The following is a 21,754-nucleotide window of genomic DNA, read 5'->3' on the forward strand; positions in this document are numbered from 1 at the left end:
TTTTTCAAGCCATTTTGTTGTTGCTTCAGCAGAATTGAAAATATGAAGTTGTCCAGGCTTATTTGCCTCATCTGGATATAGTGGTGAGACCAAATGGTAAATCTGGCTGTGTATTCTAAAATGGTATGGACCTTTTCCAGGCGGTGATTAAATATCTGCGGACATTGATGCGAATGCCAATACTGAGTTGTACTCTCGTATATGTTCTCTGTAGTTATTTGCTTCATGTGTATCCCCTGTAAGCAGCTCTCATAATAGAGTAGCTGTCTCAGACAGTGGGTAAAGTGAAACTTTTCCATCACGACAGCACTTAGCTTTATTCAATTTATTCAATGTGTTTAACTCATGTCCCCAATATCTTGCATTGCAATAGTTGTAACACATATTTCCACATTAATTACAGCTTTTCGATTATTCACATCTTGTACTCCTATTTGATTAGTCCTATGGCGTTTCACCCATCTTCTCATTTCCAATCTTGCTTCTCTTTCTTCAATGTTTTCTGTCCATCTTTGTAGTTGCAGAGTTTAGTTTCGGTCTCTTAGTCTATTAGATCTCTCTCCTCTAATGTTTCATTAGCATTTATTCTATGATTTCTGAAAGTTCTTACACACTGTTCAGCCATTTTTACACTTCTTAAAACTTAAATTGATTATGTTAATAAGTTAAGCTTTTTTTCTGAGTAAAGACAATAAAATAAACAGTCAAAATAGCAGTTACCTTTCAGGCATAGCTTGCCTTTCTTCAGTCAAAAAACGTTAGTACAAAAATTAATAAAGAATGCTCGGTATGGTGATCATGTGAGGCGAACTGCGTGAATGGGTGCTGGCAACAATTAGCAGTTGTTGCCAGCTGCTAATTGTTGGGCAGCATACTTAAGTGTTTATATATTTATTTATATATTTATTTATATATATATATATATATATATATATATGTATATAGATTTAAAACATTTTTGAAAAATATAAAAATATTTTTGACACAATAATATATGCAAGTATTATGGACATACTGAGCTGTGTGCTGAATTTAAATGCTGTAGTTTGTTCCTGATAGTGTTGTTTTTCCCCATGAGTGAAAATACAGATCACACACAAGCCATGGTGGGAAGGTCTGTACTATTGTAGTAACTATGTTATCATTATTAAGATCTCGACTTAACAGTAAATCTTTTAGATGGATGTTGGCAGGTCAGTTCATCCGTGGATGGCTTGGTACGTTTTCCCAGTTTGACAAAAACAGAAGGGATCAGAAAGAGATCTGGTCTTGATGGCTTAGTGCAACAACACATTCTGTTATTTGAGCTATATAAAGGTTCATGAGATTCCGTGTAAAGACTTCAAACAAGTGAAGTGTGGAACACTTGAAGTGCTATGTGGAGTGCAGTGTAGGGGAGTAAAAAATCTCAGTGCACTTAATTTCGCTGTGTCATAAACAGATGCTCCATAATCTAGCCTGGACTGAACTATTGCTCACTAAAGCTTAAGAGGTGTACATCGATGTGTTCCCCAAGCTGTTGCAGAAAGAACAACTCTGAGTAGTTTAATATGTTCAAGGAAAGGTTGTTTTTTTTATCTAAGATGAGACCTAAGATTCTTATAGTAGTAGCAGTAGTAGTGGCATGTGATGCAAGAAAGCAAGTGTATGAGCTTATGCAGCATCAGCCAAAAAAAAAAAAAAAAAAAAAAAAAAATCACACCATTCCCTCCAAATGCCTGTCCAGTTCCTCCTTAAATTTATTTAACCTATCAACTTCCACAACGACAAATGGAAGTTTGTTCCAGCAATTAACCACCCGCTGGCTAAAGGCAAATTTCCACACATCTATTCTACATCTGTCTTTCCTTAATTTGAATTTATGCCCCTTAGGTTCGTAATCTGAACAAGTGGAAGGATCCCATCAGAATTCAGCATACTCAACCCATTCAAGGCCTTATACACCTCAATCAGATCACCGCACAGGTGTCTAGTCTCCAGCCACTGCAATTTGCAGAACTTAAGCCTCTCTTGGTAAGAGGATCCCTTCATTCCCCTCACCAATCTTGTTGCCCTTCTCTGTACACGCTCAAGCAAAACTACATCCTTCCTAAAATGAGGCCTCCAGACCTGTACGCAGTACTCAAGGCGTGGCCTGATGCTATTGACACTACTGGATCATATGTTCATCAAGTTGCAGTTCAGGATCAGGGTGTAGGTTTTGTTTTCTACAAAAGTGTATACATGCAGTTTTCTGTGTGGTGATCCTGAAGTCCATTTGCTTACTTCATTTACTAATCCTTGTAGCTGCAATCGTATAGTTTGCACATTCTTAGAATGATAAGAAATACTGAAATCATCAAACCAATAGCTATTGGTATATGTTAAGTTACAGTGTTTATTTTGATAGCAGAAAGGGTGGGACTGATCCCTGCAGCATACCTTCTCCTTGTGTGAAATATTTTGAAAGGCAGTCTGCAGCCTAACTTGATATGTTGTAAGAAATTTTGGATAATTTAGGAAGATGTCCATGTAATACAAGAGATATATGTTTTGAGGAATCCCACACTGTCACACTGTATTGCACACTTTTCTATATCAAAGTTTTTTTCAGAGGAAAGCATTATGTACATTTTTTTCTAATCTGATAAGTCTAACGTTGAATGATTTTTACTGAAACCATGATATGCTGTACTGAGAAGGTTATTACTGCCCAAGAACCACATTAGTGATAATTTTTTCTGTGACTTTTCCTACACAACTCATTAAAGCTGTTGGTCAGTAGTTGTGTGGGTCTGAGGAATCCTTTCCCAGTTTTAGAAAATCAGTTTCCAGATGCAAACGGTCTGGCATCTGAAACTGGTCACTAAACCCTCGATATGTAACATTTGATTTAGTTTCATCAACTACTAGATCTGAATTCCAGAGTTTCTTGAAATTTGACTTACATAACCTCACATCATCTGGAACCCTTCCAGACAATGTTAGTTACATTCCGATATGGTTGCAAGGTTCCACCTTCTTATATTGATTTTTGAAATACCCTTAAATATAAAAATGCCATCCTTACTTGTAAACACAATTAACAGATGGCAGCACAGCCTGTAGAATTTATCAACAATTTGCATCTGTACATGTACACAACTCATGCAACTTTTAAAAAAAAAAAAAATTTTTATGGCACTCTAAGGTGCCATGCACCTTCGAGTGCCACAACATTCCAGGGGTGGCATGTAAATTGGGTTTAAGTTACAAAAAAACTTTTTATTTTTATTTTTTTAATATTTATATATTTATTTCATTATAAAAATGTGTATGGAATCTTCAATTTTGTGGTGATCTATAATTTAGTACCTCTATATAAAGAATAAAATTATTATATATATAATTTGTATTATAAATTGTAATTTTGTTTATAGTTATATTATTGTAAAAACTATCATATAACATATTTTTTAATATTAGATATATATACACAGAGAGAGAATTGGATCTAACAGGCAGAAAATTGAGCAGTGGTGCCACAAAATAAAATAAATTACTTAGGGGAGCTGTTATTAAAAAAAGGTCAAAAACCACCGCAGTAGAGAGTTGATAATTCAAACTAATTGGGACCGGAGGTAGTTCAGACTTCTGATTTGTTGGGATTCTCAAACTTATCAAAAATACTGTTGTGGAGACAAAAAAAAAAAAAAAAATTGTGTACTGAGCACACACAGCGCAAGTTAAGTGAAACTTCTTTAGAATATTTTGAAACATTTATTATTTCACTGTATTAAATATTTTCAAATATTTAATACAGTGACACCTTTTAACCTTTTAAAAGTTTATTACAAAATTTTTAGAGATCTCTCCTTTGAACTTAATGGAGGTGGTTTCGGTAGTCACATTGTACATATACATGACCTATATACCTTACAATGCTTACTATTAGTTTTTGGCATGTTGAATTATAAAATTTTTCCCTCGAAATTTTTTATGAAATATGGTAGAGAATGACAAAAGAAATATTTTGGTTTTTAAATTTTTAAAATTGGATTGCCAGAAGCTGAGATATAGCAATTTAAAATGTAAACGCGACACACGTGCGAGTTACACCATGGCCACGTGTGAGGATACTGATTATGTCGTGTCACTGCTACATATGGTGTATGTCATTTTCGTGGTGATTTTTGTCAATTCACAGACACAAGTTACTCCCATGTGAAAATCGTCTAGCGTGCACTTAAAGAAGTTTCACTTCAAAAGGAATCACTCTCCTCTTACCCTTGAGAAACCAAGAAATCACACAACCACATATTAAAGAAATCCTGTTTGTATATTGATCAAAATATTTTAAGCTTAAAATAATCATACTTTCATGTGGTGTGTGAACCACAAATAAATGGCCTTCGCTTACTGCAATTATTTTATGGCACCAGCATAAAAAAAATAAATGCAGGCGCATCAGGATTACTGACATTTGGATTTTCGATGCTCTACTGTATTTTTATGTGAAAAACTGCAGAGAAATACTTACCATTCAACCGTAATTACACTGTTACCAAAAGCTAATTTTTCTTCCCATTGTAGGTCACTCTGAGAATGTGGAACCTGTTCATATTTGCCATTAGAAGTTGCAGCTTGTGTTGATTCATTAACATCTGTGGTTGGCAGAGTGGCAGCAACAGCTGTATCATATTTACATTCCACGACTTCATTTTCAGAAAGAAAAGGATGTAAAAGTTCTGTTCTGTTCTTTTCCTGTTCTCTTTCATTATCTGCCTTTATTTTTACAATTTCCAAAATATCTGGCTGTTTGTTATCTAAACAAAGAATAGTAATAACAACATTATAAAGACCATCTTATAAGCCAAAAAATATTTAGTAAAAAAAAAAAAATGTCAATATGCTAACTATTAAAGGTTGTTGTTGGAGTGGAGGGTTTAATGGCACAACTGTTACAATAGCCAAATTCGTCTGTTACTGTTGGGTGATGATCATGTAAAACGAAACAGTTTGGAGGTGGGCAACCTTTTTCAGGTGAAAGAATTTCCCTTTCTCTTCACTTACATCTCCCAAATTCTGAGAGAAAAAACTAGAAATGGAGAAGAAAATGAATTTAAAGACATTCAACAGCCCATTATCATATAATTCTAACATTGCAGTAAAGTTTACACAAGGATTCATAATTATATTCATTCCTTCTTTCAAGAAATCTGTGCATAACTGCTTTAAATGATCGCCAAATTATCAGTTCAATATTCTATAGATTTGTTTCAAATACATTATCTTTAAGGAGTTTACCTGAGGTGCAAAGAAAATTTCAGCTTTCAGTTTTGCAACTGTTAAATTAGGAAACAATTCCTTTAGATAGCAGAATCTACTTCCATCTTTATCCAGAGGCTTAACAAAATCCTTCATTAATCCAAGGTTTATATGTAAAGGTAGAAGAAATATGTTTTTTTAGCTCAACAAGTGGAACATATTTCATATTAGGTAAAAATTCCTCTCTTTTCACACTGCTGCCTCACAAATATGGAACCAACAGCAAAGTCATGTGGTACTTTACAGCATTTACACGTTTCTTTCAAACCAACAGTACTGAGTAGAGGAACTGATGGAACTGCAATATATGACATTCATTATGATTGTGTTCAATGTAATTTGTTCAGAAAACCACTAGTATCTTTATAAAAACATAACATATTTCATAATGAAATATTTTGAAGACACTTTGTGATGTTTCAATATATTGTAATTTTAATTCCTGATTCAAGTAATTTCCATGGGTCTAGGTTACAACTTAACTGTTGTACCTAGAACCAAGACATTCTGCTGGCTCTTTAGATAAGTTTACATCACAAACAGTCATTCAACTCTTCTTGTTTAATTAAGTGTAGCATATTATAATTTTCTGATTAGTCCAAATCTGTTGAAGGACAACCCATCAAAGTATGCAATACAAGAATCCTCACTATATTCATCATTGCTTCCTTTATTTCATGATTTTGGGAATATGGTATCATCAGGTCTTCATTATGGGGAAGGCATGTATTAATTTTTCCAGTTAGATACATCCTCAGATTTGTGGTGTAGGTAACACAGAACATGTGGAGCTCACGTTTTGCCATGATCATATTGCAACCAAAGTATAAAGAATATGCACATTTAGTAACACAGTAGAGTTTTCTTCCTCTGTGATTTTGTTATAAATTGTCCAAACACAAATAACTGTCAGGATGATTTAGATACTTCCTTTGCTTCTGCTTAAAAATTTTAACAATCCAATGCTTAGCATTAGTAGAGGCATACGATGCAAGAAAGCAAGCTTATGCAGCCTAAGCTTGCTTTCTTGCATCGTATGCTCTACTAATGCTAAGCATTGGATTAAAATTTTTAAGCAAAACACAGAAGAAACAAACAATAAGCAATAATACATAAATGAACTGCATACATATTCACATTACAACTGTCTTTCTGTTACTGAGGGGGGGGGGGGGAGGCGAGAGAAAGAGTCTCATGAAACAGTCAAGTTTGAGCATGTTAACTCTCCCCGGCATTACTGCCATCTGTAGGCACATACAAATATTATTTACAGGTAAAACATAAGTGTTCACATCAACTCTACTTACCTCCTTAATTGTAGTAAGATATTGTATTATGGGTAAATACAATAATCTGTACATACAGAATTTATGACACAATGTGAAATTTTAAGAATTATTTTTCAAAATCTACACTTAAAATTAACTGCAAACAGCTGATATATTAATGGAGGTAAAAATCAAACTGTTCACTGTAATTAGTGAATAAAATATACACAAACCTCAAAGGGAAGTGTGAGAGAGGAAAATACGTATTAGTTTTACTAAGCTGAGTGGCAATTACTGATACATTACTTTCTCAAAAAAACTGTATGTTCCTTTAAACTCATTTCTGTCAGCTATAAGATTTTCTTCTACGTTAAATTTAACTGAAATCAGAACTACTTTATTAGCAAAATATTATTCATCTGTGGAAAGGCTGTGCAAACTTATGAGGTATAATTTTAACAGCATGGCCAGTACTTTTTAATAGCCAGGACTGTTTTTAAAGGGATGGAATATCCTTAAATAGAAGAAGTGCAAGAATATTTGCTGATGTTAGTGAGTGTTTGGTGGGTAAGAGAACTGCTAGTTTGGGGGGGGGGGCAACACAGATAAACAGTTTAAGAGCAGCAGCAAGAATGGGTGAAACTGATTCATGCATTGCATCTACTTTTACATACAGTAAAGAGAAAAGCAGAAGAGGGAGAATTACATGGCCTGCTAAAGTCCACATGAGACTAGCAATTACATGGGCTATGTACGAGTTACTAAAAACACAAACAAAAACAAAAAACGCGACTTGCTTTTATACTAATGATATCAGTGTACTCATTGAATCTGATGGGTTTGAAGTACATGTTAAGTCATCAAATGCTGATGTTAGTCATATCAGAAACATGGTGTCACTCTGATATGTACAGAAGATGCAAACATGATGTGGTGGGGCTTGATGCTTTTAGTTAAGTAGCACAAAGGCAATAAAACAGTACAACCAGTAGTCAGAGATTGCTGGTGTAATAACTGAGTCAGTCTGGTGCGACAAACACTGGGAAAAAAAAAAGTGAGACAGATATATGGCTTATGACTGTAATGAGCATTATAAATAAATACACTAAAAACATATAGCAAGCAAGCAAATTAGAATGTCTTATCAAGGGAGATTTAACTTTCCAGATATCAATTGGAATTTTCAGGTTGGCCACTCACCCAGTAGCAAAATATTTAAATGATTGCTTTCTACACCAACGTTTTAGAGAGTCAAGCAGTATTCTCAATCTGGTTATCAGCAGTGATTCACCACGTATTAACCTTAAAGTGAAAGAAATTTTAGGTGGTAGTGATCATAGCATATTTATGTGGGATTTATTAAAAAAAAAAAAAAAAAAACACAACTACTGCTGTCAAAGGCAAAGGGAAGGGATTTTACTTTCACAAAGGTGATTATAATGGATTCAGAAATTTTCAAAACTCTTTTCAATGGAACCACCCAATGTTCAAAAATGTAAATTGCCAACGAAGTAATCATAGTGACCACTAAGCATATTATAGCAACTAAGAGATTTTGTTCAAGATTAGAAAGAAATGGATGTCAGACAATCTAATGAGCTTACCGGCAGTGAAGAAAAACAGGACGATTCTAAATGTTCAGGGAGACGCAGTCACACGTTAGGTAGGTACAAACTAGTGTGTAATCATGTTATTCAGGAAGTCAAGTAGGCTAAGGCAGATTACAAGAACTATTTGGCTAAAAATGCAAAGAAAAATAAAGGAATTCTTCATATATTAACAACAGAAGGAAAAGGATGAATCACATTGGTCCAGTGGACAGGAATCAATTTAGACATTGCATTAATAGAACTGTAGCTAATACTGATTGGGATTTAAGCAATTTTATAATAACAGAAAGTAAAGTGGATGAGAAATTGCTGCAGCTAAAAGCAAACAAAGTGATTGGAAATGATGCAATCTATCCAATTATGAAAATAAGCTGCAAAAGAGGTAATTAAACCTTTAGCCATCATAATGGAAACATTCTTAGATTCAAGATTTGAATCTTTTCAGTATGCGAAGTATTCGCATACTGAAGATGTGCAAATAGATCTCCTATTCACAAGTTTGTACCTACCTACCTACCATATGAGAAAGAATTAATAAAGTCACTCTAATGTATCACGTGATAGATTAAGTTGTTCTTTTATTTGAATGTCAAAACAGCACCAAATGGGAAGCGATTAGAGAAGTAATCATAGAAGCCAATGTTTGTAATTAATATAAATATTTTATATTAAATAAGAGATACTGTTCAAGATTTAGACCAAAAAAAAAGATGTCAGATAAACTGTACTGTATGTAAATTCATACTGTAATCGTGTTTCTGTTTTAAGTATTGGTATTGAGGTGTTTTAATTTAATTGTACATTCCAATAAAAACAACTTAATCTATCATGTGATATATTAATGTCTTTATTAATTCTTTCTCTCACAGATCTGTAATTTAACCTCTGTACCAGGGAAATAATGGAATCAAAAATGAAAGAAGCAATGCAAAATCATTTTAGTAGAAGTGGAGCCATAAGTCAGTCAGCATTTATATGTTAAAGGGAACTTATGCCTTACCAATCCGATTAGCTACTACAAGGATGCAAAGAATAATTCTGATACCATATATACAGATTTCAGTAAAACCTTTGATACTGTATCATATGTATGACTGTTGTATAGACTGAAGTATGTGGCATAAAGGTCTAGTTACCAGTATAGATAAAGGGATGGTTACGTAGCAGGTGACAAGAGTGGTTATAAAGGGGCCACTACTCCTCATGAACTAATGTGATGAATGGGAGTTCTACAGGGTTTGGTGTTATATTTCTTACTGTTTTTAATATTTATTAATCATATTGATGTTGGTATTTCAAATGTGATGTCTAAGCCTTCTGATGATATAATGATAGGTACAGTGGTTAATGACAGTAGATTGGATAGAAAATGGCAACTGAGGTTTAACAATGATAAATTATTGGTACTGCATTTGGAATAGCAGTAATACCAGAATAACATATCATCTGCATGGTACCAAACTCAAGATAGTGGAGTATGAAAAAGATCTAAGAGTAATTGTATACTCTGACATGAAATTCTCTGAGAAATGCAGGCAAGCTACTGGAACAGCAAATGGGACTCTGCCAATAATATATAGGAACTTGAGAGTAAGGATAGAGAGGTAATTACTTCATTCTTTAAGGCAATTGTTAGGTCACATCAGGAATACTGTATACAAGTTTAGAAACCTCATTTTAGGAAGGACAGATTTATTTGAAAGGATGCAGAGAAGAGAAACAATATTAGTTGGGGTGCAAAAGGCTATTCTTACCAGGAAAGAGTGGGGTCTTTTGGAAGTGTAAATTGCAGTCTATAGAAACTAGGCATCTGTGCAGTGATCTAAATGAAGAGTATAAGGCTTTAAAAGGATTAAGTTAGATGATGATATCTTTACCCTTTTTCATATGACACACATAAGATCATCTGAAAAAGGGTAAAGCATAAAATTAAACTGAAAAAGGATGGTTAACTTCCACGTGGTGTTGGGGAATTGAATAAATAAATTCAGAGAAGGTACACACAGGTATAAAAACCCCATTTTAGGAAGGATGTGGATCTTTTGCAACAGGTATAGAAAAGAGCAACAAGATTAATAAAAGACAGAAAAGGGCAAATAGTGTTTTTTTTTTTGGCTGATGTTTTTATAAACTTTGCTTCCTTGCTACATGCTGCCAATGCCAGTACACATTATTTATATTAGCAGTGGCAAAATGATGCAAGGAAGCAAGTTCATATAGCATTGGAGATTAAATTAAAAAAAGAAAAAAAAATCACTTCATTTTCCCACCCCTTGAAATAATCAATCAATCCCTTAAAACCACCCACTTTCACAACACAAGGTTTATTATAAAACTCAAATACACAGTGAGGTGAGCTGGAGGGAAAGAGAGGTTATTAATGGCCAATGTACTTCATTAATAACACTGGACTAATGTTATTAATGAAGTCCCTCAGAGTCTGATGGTAGGTCACAGTCCTGTTCTTTATATTTATTAATGATACTGATGAAGACAATGTTCCAAGTTTGTGATAATACAAAGAATGGCAGAGTGGTTAACACCAGAAATCAACATATGCTACTGTATGAAAGCTTGGAAAAATTAGGCAGATCAGCTGAGAAGTGGAAATTGGGTTTTAATATTGATATATGCAAGGTACTGAATTTGGATAGAAGTTTTTTTTTTTTTAATTAGGAGCATTAGCAACTAAGGCCATATTGCTCCAGGAATTTGTGGTGGTCATTTCCTGACCTTTTCGCATCCTCAGTATTTGGTGGTGACGGGCTCGAACCCTGGTCTAATCAAGAAGCGTGTGCTACGCACTGCTGCTCCTTCCCACCGGGCTACGGAGGCATCCTTGAATATAAGTAACTCTAGAATTGGGTGCTGTGACACTCATGGTAGCAGAGAATGAAAAAGACTTAGGGGTTACTGATATAATCTGACAAAGTTCTGAGCAGTGCAGATGGGCAACTAGTATAACTCATGGGATTCTGTCGATGATATACAGGAACTTTATTAGCAGGGACAAGTAGGTAATAATCCTGCAGTAGATTATCCAGGGATTATTAAGGCAATGATTAATAAGAATTTTAGTACTACACAGATAAAGAAGCCTCATTTTAGGAAGGATGTGGACAGGTGAAGAAAAAAGCAACAAGATTAATACAAAATACAAAATGGTATTCTTACCATAATAAAAGAGTTCAGTTCTGCAAATTGCAGTATCTGGAAACAATGCACCAAGGAGACCTGACTGAATTATTTAATCCTTAAATAGATTGAGTAAATAAAATGTGGATGTCATCCTACCAATTAGCATTAGCAAAGACAAATGATGCAAGAAAGCAAGCTTATACAGCATCAGCCAAAATAAAAAAAAAAAAAAACAACCCCTTATTTCAATCATCCACTCGCTCCAAATGTTTGCCAAGTTCTGCCTTGAATCTATTTAAGTTATCAACTTCTACAACAACAGAAGGAAGTTTGTTCCAGCAATCAACCACCCGCTGGCTAAAGGTAAACTTCCGCACATCTATCCTACAATCGACTTTCCCCAATTTGAACTTATGCCCTCTCAGGAGATTATTCTGAGCAAGAGGAAGAATCCCATCCGCAGTGAGCATGCTCAAACCATTCAATGCTTTATACACCTCAATCAGATCACCTTGCAGGTGCCTAGTCTCCAGACACTGTAATTTGCAAAACTTAAGCATTTCTTTGGAAGAGCAACCCTTTGTTCCATTCATTAATCTTGTTGCCCTTCTCTGTACTCGTTCCAACAGTTCTACATCCTTCTTAAAATGAGGCTTCCAGACCTGTATAGAGTACTCAAGGCGTGGCTTGACCATTGCCTTATACAAGGGTATAATCACCTCCTTATCACTGCTAGGAAAAGTCCTGTATATTTCATTGACAAGACACCATGAGCTACTCTTGCAGACCGTTTGCACTGCTCAGAAAACTTCATATCTGCCTGCACAATTACCCCCAGGTCCTTTTCATTCTCTACCACTGTCAGTGTGGTACCACAGAGTTCATACTTTACTTTGGGATTACTGCTTCCCATATGTAGTACTTTACATTTGTCAATGTTAAACTTCATTTGCCACCTCTCAGCCCATCTGCTCAACTTTTCTTGATCCTGTTGCAGCAGCGTACTGTCATTAACAACCCTGCCAACGTTCGTATCATCGGCAAACTTGGACATTAAGCCTGATATACCATCATCAATATCATTTATAAATACAGAAAACAACAATGGACCCAACACTGAACCCTGAGGGACTCCACTAATAACATTAGTCCACGATGAGCAGTGTCCATTGATTACCACTCTGTCTTCTCCCACTCAACCATCCCTTTATCTATAGCAGCAAATTGCCTCCAATGCCACACTGCTCCAATTTGTGCAGCAGTCTTCCATCATGTGCAACAGTATCAAAGGCTTTTCTAAGAACCAAATTTATGATATCAAAGTTATTCTTTGTATCCAGTTCCTTTGTGACTACATCATAGTATCCAATCCTGCCATCCAATCAAATTAGTCAGACAAGACTTCCCCTTAACAAACCCATGCTGTGTCCAAGCTATAACTGTGAAGTCTTGTCTAGATGATCCTGCAATGCTTCTTTAACCAGTGCCTCCATTAATTTCCCTGGAACAGAAGTTAAACTAAGAGGTCTGTAATTACCTGTCTCCCTTTGATCCTCCTTTGTGGATTGGGGTCACATTTGCACATCTCCAGTCCATGGGTACCTTCCCTGAGTCCAGTGAAGCTGCCATAATTATGGCTAAGGGTTTGCTTACTTCCTCTGCCGCCTCCTTTAATATAACTGGATAGATTCCATCCACCCCAGGTGCCTTTCTTGTGTTTATCTTCAACAATTTCTCCTCCACTTTATTCTCAGTTATTACATGATTATCTAGCTTACTGCCAGAGTTGAATACACCTCTGGCATTCATTCAGTTTGTTAGCTACCTGGGCAGTATTATCAACAGTTGAACCATTGATATCAAGTGGACCAATCTGATTCATTCCCTTACTTCTAGAGTTTGCATATGTAAAGAACTCTTTGCTGTTTTTCTTTGCCTCCTTTGCCAAAGATTTCTCATAATCTGCCTTCGCCTGCCTAACCTCCTTTGTAACTTGGTTACAGACCAGCATATATCTATCATAGGCTTCTGTGTCACATGTTAATTTATATGTATCCCATGCATTTTTCTTCTCTGTAACACGTCTAATTAGTAACATGTAACATGTTACTTCTCTGTAACATGTCTAATTAGTTCATTTGACATCCATTTAGGCCTAAATCTTGAACAATATTTCTTTGTTGGTATGAAAAGCCTAGTAATTTCCAAGATTAATTCTTTCAATGCTTCCCATTTTGAATTTGCTGTTGGTAACATCATCAGTTTGTTCTACCGTATAGAATTTAAATACTGTCTCAGACCACAGTAGTCACCTTTAAGAAAGAAAAAACCCTTCCCTTTACCTTTGATGGTAGTTACCTCTTTGAGTAAATCCCACTTCAGCACACTGTGTTCACTGCCACCTAGTGGTTCCTTTATCTGTAGATTCTTGATGCATGAAGAATCACTACTGATAATCAGATCACGAGTATTACTCCCTCTAGTTGCCTCCCAAACATGCTGCTGTAGAAAACAATCATCCAATAAATCCACAAAATCCTTGCTAGTGTGCGAGTGACCAACCGACAAATTCCAGTCAATATCTGAGAAATTAAAATCCCCCATTATAAGACACTAATTTACTGGCCCTCTATTTCTCTGCACAATTGCTCATTATACTCATCGGATTCATTAGGCCTATAACACACACCCAACTCTCATTTTTCCTTTCCCAGTGCTTATGTCACACCAAACAGACTCAACATTGCATTGTCCACCCACATCAACTGGATGCACTTACTCAGATTTTATGTGTTTCTTAACTAACAGCATAACCCCTCTTCCCTTCCTTTCCTGTCTATCCTTTCTGTACACATTGTATTCCCCAAATTCTAGTTCTGCACTGCTTATGTCTGTGTGACACCATGTCTCCGATATCCCAACAATATCTGCCTTTGATGTCTTGACTAGCACTTCAAGCTCATCGAATTTATTAACAATACTCCTAGCATTGGTGTACATGCACCTGTTTCTACTCTTAGTTACCCTAACAGCCCATGTATTTACTCGTTCCACTATGACTCCCAGCAGTCCTGGAAATTCCCACTGCCTTGCTTTCCCGGCTGCTGCTTAATTGCATTTCTAGAAGTAGTGCAAGAATCACTTTTACCTCTGCCAGCGGGTACTGTTAATCTATTAGTACGTGTATCCCTCCAAGTTAGCAGTTTTCCAACCCACCTAACTCTGCCTCGAAATCATCAGAAAATATTCCTGCACCCTCTTTCTATTTAAGTGTATCCCATCCCTGTAGAAGCAGTCTCTCCTGTTAACAAGCACAGACCAGGCTGAGAAATATTCTACCCCTTGAGCCTTGCACAATCTCTCCAGGGCCGAATTGATCGACAAGGCCCTCCCATCGTGTCTGGGCAGAATTGCAGAGACTTTCAAATTCCATCCTAACTCACGGATTTTTTTCAGCATTGTCTTGTACTTGTTAAGTTATTCTGCTGGTCTTCCACTCTTAATATCATTAGTGCCAACGTGTACACAATATCACCCTTTGTGTCCTTAAAGGATGATATCTGCCCTACAACATCATCAACCTTTGCCCCTGGCAGACATACCCTGGTCCTGTTTCATCTATCCTTTTTGCACAATATGTTCCCAGTTTCCCTGATAATAGAGTCACCTACAACAACTATTTCCTTTGGGATCAGCACATTCTGCCTTGGGGGTTTCCGCTTTGTTGCCTGATGTTCAAGTGCAAGCTCTGGCATTGATGTGGGTAGCTGAGAGTTTGATGGGCCCTCAATTTAAATCCTTCGAGGGCATCCACCGTCCTTCAAACTCTCATATAAGCCCATAACAATGCCAAGTTGTTGCCTGATTTCCTCGCACTCCTTACATCGCGCACACACAAAGACATTCCCCTTGGCAATATCATGTCCCATTCCTGATTGCTTCACAAACATCAAACAATCGGTGCATTTCAATAGAACTGTGATTCAGAGGACAACTGCCCCCCCCCCCCTCAGTTCTCCCCTGAGCCATAGCACTTCCACTAGTTTGAGCCTTTTGCTTTGCTGCTCTGGTCTGAGTCATGATTTCTATTCAAGTTCAATAAAATTCCAATGCAAAATATAACCCTAAACCTATATCCCAATGCAGTTATAACACTATATATATGTATTTCGGTATCGAATATTATCTCCAAGTTACGTTATATGATTTTCTTATCCCCTGTCAACTTATATGAATTAATTTATAATGTTACGTTTGTAATAACTAGGTCGCTATATTTATTTAGTTAAAAAAGTACAATTCAATTGATGATGAAATTTAATAAGATTAATAAATTTTACTGATTAATTGATACTACTATACTCGCTATCCAGTTTTCCGTTAAACCTTACGCTAGCACACATTGTATCGTATAACAATGGCGGCAAGTTACGAATGGTTAATGTACGATATTATTTACTTTACAAATCGCACTATGTAAATTCAAAATAAACCATAGAGCTTGACTAGGTCTATAAGCTACTTATAGAAAATAATTTAATCTAACAATTAAGTCAATAAAGCTGCTGAGTATAATTAAAAACCCTAGCGCTCGCGGGAGCTGAAAAACCTGTCCAGAGGTGGATTTGCTACCCTTACCGATACTAAGTAATAACCTACAAAATCTCTATTTAAATTCAATTTAAACTAAAGTATTGTTACTAGGAATATAAAGCAACTCTAAAAAATAAATTAATATGCCAATTTAAGTCAATAAAAAAGCAAAAACTGCACTATTTGCTTGAGCCGTAAAAACTTCGCCTGTTCACGTACTCTCACGCCCACTCTGGGTGCGAGAGTATTTGTGTGTGTCATCCAACTAATTGGATGACACACACATAAGAACACAAATTTGTAGGGAAGGAAGTATTGGTGCAGAAATTTGCTTTCAGCCAGAGAGCAGTTGATAGTTAGAAAAAAATTATCTCGTGTTGTGGATGTGGGTAGTTTGAATAAATTATTAGAGAGGATGGACAGTTGATGTGGATAGGTTTCTTTTTCTTTCTTTTTGTACAACTTTGCTTCCTTGCATCATGTGCCATTATGAATACTAATACTACCATTGCCGAAGATAAATTTCTATACATCTTTCTTACAACTCTCCTTTTCCAATTTAAATTTATGCCCCTTAATGTCTGTTATCTGAAAAATAGTAAGGATGCCATCAGCATTTAATTTACCGAACCTATTTAAAAAGCCATAAACACTTCAATCAGCTCTTCTCAAGGATGTCCAGATACGAAACACTACAATTTAGATTTACATCCTTCTTAAAATGATGTTTCCAAACTTGTATGCAGTATTCAAGATGTGGCCAAATCACTGTCTTATACAGGGTGTCTCAAAAATATTGCTACAAACGTTTAGGGGAGGTAGGTAACGTCTAAAGGAATGTGAATCGCATAGGAAACCCTAACCGGAAACGACACGGATAAGTTGTAGCAGAGGCACAAGAAGCAGAAATGACACAAGACAGTAATTAGTGGCAAACATTTATTTGACATAATATTAACAAGAGTACGAGTTGGATGTATTTCATGATGTTACAACAGATGCTCGAAGGTTCCACCATGAGACGCGATGTATGCATGACACCGACGCAGCATGGATTGACGGACATGGTCAAACACACCTGGAGTTTCTTTGACAGTAGCAGCAGCGCAGACGAGTCTCGCCACGAGATCCATTTCAGTCTCCACAGGTGATTCATACACGATACATTTGAGGGCCCCCACAGAAATGAATCAAGGCTTGATAAATCAGGTGAACGTGGGGGACAAGCAACGGGTCCACCACGGCCAATCCATTGACGCCCAAAACGCCTGTTCAAATGCTCATGAACGCACTTTCCATAATGGGCAGGCGACACGTCATGTTGAAACCAAATGTTGCGTCTTACATTTGCTGGAACATCGTCAAGTAACCCTGGTAGAACTTGTTCAAGAAAGATCCGATATTTAGCGGAGTTCATGCGGGATGGTAACAGACATGGGCCGACTAAGCAGTCACCGACCATACCTGCCCACACATTTATTGAAAAGCAATGTTGTGTCGCATGGAGGCACACACCGTGTGGGTTGTCGTGAGCCCACACATGAGCATTGCGCTGATTAATAAGTCTTCCCGAGTGAAATAAGCCTCATCCGTGAACAAAACATAGGCTGGAAAATTCAAATCATGAACACTTTCTTGGAGAAACCACTGCGCAAAAGCCACATGTGCAGCATGATCTTGGGGGAGCAGTAACTGAACCCTTTGGAGATGAAAGAGGTGTAAGGAATCGTCGTGCCAGACACGCTGTACATGGCAACGAGACACTCCTAAGGCAGAGGCAACGGCACGTGTGCTGGTAGTAGGATTATTCTGGATGGCATTCAACACACTTTGTTTCATGGCAGGAGTTTGTGTCGAACGTGGTCTGCCCGCACTACTCCTGTTACCTCTAAATGACCCATAATTGCACAAATTTTGATGCACACGCGCAAACAAACGGTGGTCCGGTACATGTCTGTCTGGGAAGCGTTCCCCATAAATTTGTTGAGCAGCTCGTCCATTGCCCTCTGGTAATCCATACACTAGCTGCATGTCTGCCAGCTCACAGTTCGTATATCGATGCATGCTCTTCGTGCAGCGACTACTGCTTGAATGAATAAATCAGAAATTTTTCCCTCCCGCGAACTGATGAACAGCAGCGTCTACCGACTTATGGTGACGTTTCCGGTTATGGGTTCCTATGCGATTCACATTCCTTTAGATGTTACCTACCTCCCCTAAACGTTTGTACCAATATTTTTGAGACACCCTGTATAATGAGTTATCACTTCTTTGTCTCTGCTAGCAAAATTCCTGTAAATCATTGACAAAACCCTACACTAGAAACCTGCGTGCACTGCTCAGAGAATCCTATGTCAAGGAAGTTCAATTAACCCTATTTCTTTCTTTTTTTTTTTTTTTTTTCATTCTCAATTACCCTAAGTTTGGTACTAATCAAATGGCATGCTATTCTCGGATTAATGCATTATGTCCACTCAATGCAAAAGAATTGAGTTAATAAGAAATTCATTAAAAAGCACCAAGTTTCAAATGTTTTTTTTTTAGCTAACAAGCCTTTTACTTCAAATGGGTAATTGTTTTGATTTGCTATGTATGTACATATATAAATTTTGTTTATTCTATTTAATTTTTATGGTAGATTATGGTAAAGTAGATGACTAAAAAACACTTCAATATTCTTTTGAGTGCAAATCTAAAAGAAATTTCAGTAAATATGCAAAAATCATACTGTACCATATTCACGTTTCTGATCCACCAAAGCATCTTCCAGAGTTTCACTGAAATTTGATAGGTTATCCCCACCTACCTCACTCTCAATGCTTAAATGTGATGTTCGGCATATATTAGATTTTGAGTCCTAGAAATATCAGAATGTAAAAATAGGTCACATGATAACCTTAAGACTGCCACAGCATTTAATGCAACTGTCAGTGATAAAACAACAGCACTACATATTTTAATATGATAACATTAAATGATTACGTAACATACACATATACACGTCAGGGTTTCAGTAAAAAGCAAAATTTCGTAAATCCAGCATTCAGAAACCTTTTGAAATTGTTTGTTTTTACATAAAAGGGGGGGGGGGGGGGAGAGTGCTTCGTTGAGTGTTATTGCATTTTGCATTGCACTGGCTGTAGATTCCAATCTACAGCCAATGCAAACTATAAGCAGTTTAATTATTTGCTAATAATCAAACTCTGTACAGAATGTAATGCAGATACTATTTCGGCAATATAACTACAGGTTTCTCAACCAAATTTTGTAATTAAAAAAACACTGCACACACAGAGGAAAAACTTCCTGTCAGTTCTGAATCAGTATGCAACAATCAAGTTTTTTCAAACATCACATTTGTAGCCTTACCATGTTTGCTTTAAAATACATAAGATGCATGATTATTAAGCCTTCAAGAGAGAGAGAGAGAGAGAGAGAGAGAAAAATGAAAATTACACTTCATCATGAAGTTTAATTTTTAATGAACTGCTCAAGCATACTATAGCATGAGTTTATTGTTTAATATTGGAAAACACACTAAATTAAAGTTTATCATATGTTATAATATAATTTACAACTATCAATATAGCAGTTTAACAAAATTCTAGTATTGTGGACTCTACAGAAATAGATGTTTGATAGCACAACATAACAGACAATATCAGTAAACTAGCTAGGAATTCTGCTGTAAAATATACTCTAGGGACATTTATTATTAACAGCATTAATTTTTCCATGACCATGAGGTTCTGGCATTCTAGATCATTATTGTGAAACTGAATTCACCATTCTTCAATGGTGTTTTTAATTTAGTGCTTGAGAAACTTAAGTTAAGCAATATGCTATAATTTTCATAGCATCAAATGAAATTCACATAATGCATTTTGCTATAACAAATGTTCTTACAATGGAACTTTATCAGCAAAATGGCCTCTTGGGTCAAATTGCATTTAGTCATATTTTTGTGACAAAATTTCTGTTTAGATATTATGATTGATGATTAGAGAGATTATACACTGAAAGAATAATGAAATAACTGCTTAACTAACATCAAGTTGAGCCATTGCAAGTTCACAGAATGGCTTGCACACATGACATGGATGTGTGCAGGGTGCTTGAACACATCTAGAGATGTGGGATTACAATGCTATCTGTATACACCAGCTTATAACTGTTCCACACTGAAGGATGGCTCATCTATTCAGCCTCATTCCACAGATGTTCAATGAGTTCAAGCCAGAGGAATTAGCAGGAAAAGAGGGGGCATGGGAGGAAGGGAAGGTTTTTAGTGTTCAGTGGCCTATTCCTGCAGATATCTGGCCTGATGGAATGGTACAATTCTGCTACAAGACACCATTATGAGGGAATAGCAGCTTGACTGACATGTGCACATGGTCAACAATAATGGTGTGATTGATCTCTGCCAGCAAAACATTCTCCAGACCAAAACACCACTGCCACCAGCCTACAGTCTGCACTACCCTTGTGGGATAAATCATCTGCTGTTATTTTTGCCACATACCATCCTTTAGCACGATAATAAAGGAAATATGATCCATCTGGTCACCAAATCTCCTTCCAAGTGTTCAAGGCACTAGATGAAACAGATGTTTGTGATATGTGGTCAGGAATGGATGCTGAGTCAAACATCTTCTATGATATTCCATTGGATGAAGAATAACACTGAATAAGCCTGCTCCAAAGTGCTCTGGAATTCCATCTGTATATTCAGATAGTTCGAAATACTTCCATGTTACTCAATTTTGTAATTGAAGTTTAATACTTGGCAGTGTTTTTCTCATATATCTTTACTATTTACTACCATTACTTGTCTTTGAACTTTATATACTGGACACAGCATTTTGTATATATATATATATTTTTTTTTTTTTTTTGTCCTCGCCTTTTTCCCATTATATATATTAGGTCAGCGTTTTTACTGTTTTGGCATGAAATCTTTTTACGGCTGGATGCCCTTCCTGACGCCAACCCTTACCCTTTATCTGGGCTGGGAATATGCGGTGGTCATTCCCTGACCTTTCTGCGTCCTCCCTATTTGGTGGTCACGGGCTCGAACCCCGGTCTAATCAGAAAGCGGGTGCTATGCACTGCTTTCTGATTAGAAAGCTTTCTGCTGCTCCTGCCCACATAGGTATATATTTAATGGCTTATTTAACTGTATTTGGCTTACTAGTTCATTTTTTTCCCTAGCCCCTATAAGGGTCTATATTTGTACGCAGAGGTGGGATTATCTTGCTGGTACTACCTTTGATTGGTCTCCAATGGTACAGGCACTGGATATGGCTAAGGTTTTCTGGCACTCATAGGACTTGCACTATTACCTCTTAGTGCAGGGAATCGGAGAGGGCAGAGACATTTTTGGGCTTTCTTCCCACAATGGCTGAATTGGAAAAGGTTTGATAAAAATATCCATTTTTTCTTCTGTCAAATAGGATGGGATGTTCAACAATGGCAGTCAGCTGTGATGGTTGTTATTATATGTGTTCTCGCTAAAAGTGCTTATAAATATGGTTTTAAAGTGTTTACTTTAAATTTTGTTGTGGTACACTAGTATAGGCTAATAAGGTTTGACTACTCTTATCAAGGAAAGGTAATATTCAAGCTAAATTTACGATGTCTGTTTTGGCAGTTAGAGCATTCTCTGTTTCGACTGTCAGCTCCAGCTGCCTATGCTTTAGCATAGTGCTGGTACTTCAAAATTTGAAGAGTTAATTTTTGAATTCTGCAAATTATGGATGAAGGGAACTTTAAATAGGTGGAAGGGTATGTCTGGCTGATTAGTTGTATTTAATCTTGGGACAAAATATCTTCTTATCGGAAAAGATATAGAATTTTAAA

General features: G+C 36.4%; 1 protein-coding gene across 1 annotated transcript in view; it reads right to left on the bottom strand.

Annotated features, from left to right (window-relative positions):
* The window catches only part of LOC150078339 (serine/threonine-protein kinase 10-like), a 387,198-nt gene that overhangs the window by 206,881 nt on the left and 158,563 nt on the right, over positions 1-21,754 (bottom strand). The window contains exons 8-9 of the mRNA XM_090385108.1: positions 18,629-18,752; positions 4,499-4,784 (exon numbers count right to left, since the gene is read on the bottom strand). Of these exons, the coding sequence (XP_090241234.1) occupies positions 4,499-4,784; positions 18,629-18,752 (410 nt within the window). The remainder of the gene's footprint in view (positions 1-4,498; positions 4,785-18,628; positions 18,753-21,754) is intronic.

The sequence above is a fragment of the Mastigoproctus giganteus genome, chromosome 11, assembly GCF_048544385.1.
Source record: "Mastigoproctus giganteus isolate SK-2022 chromosome 11, ASM4854438v1, whole genome shotgun sequence".
Lineage (NCBI taxonomy): Eukaryota > Metazoa > Arthropoda > Arachnida > Uropygi > Thelyphonidae > Mastigoproctus > Mastigoproctus giganteus.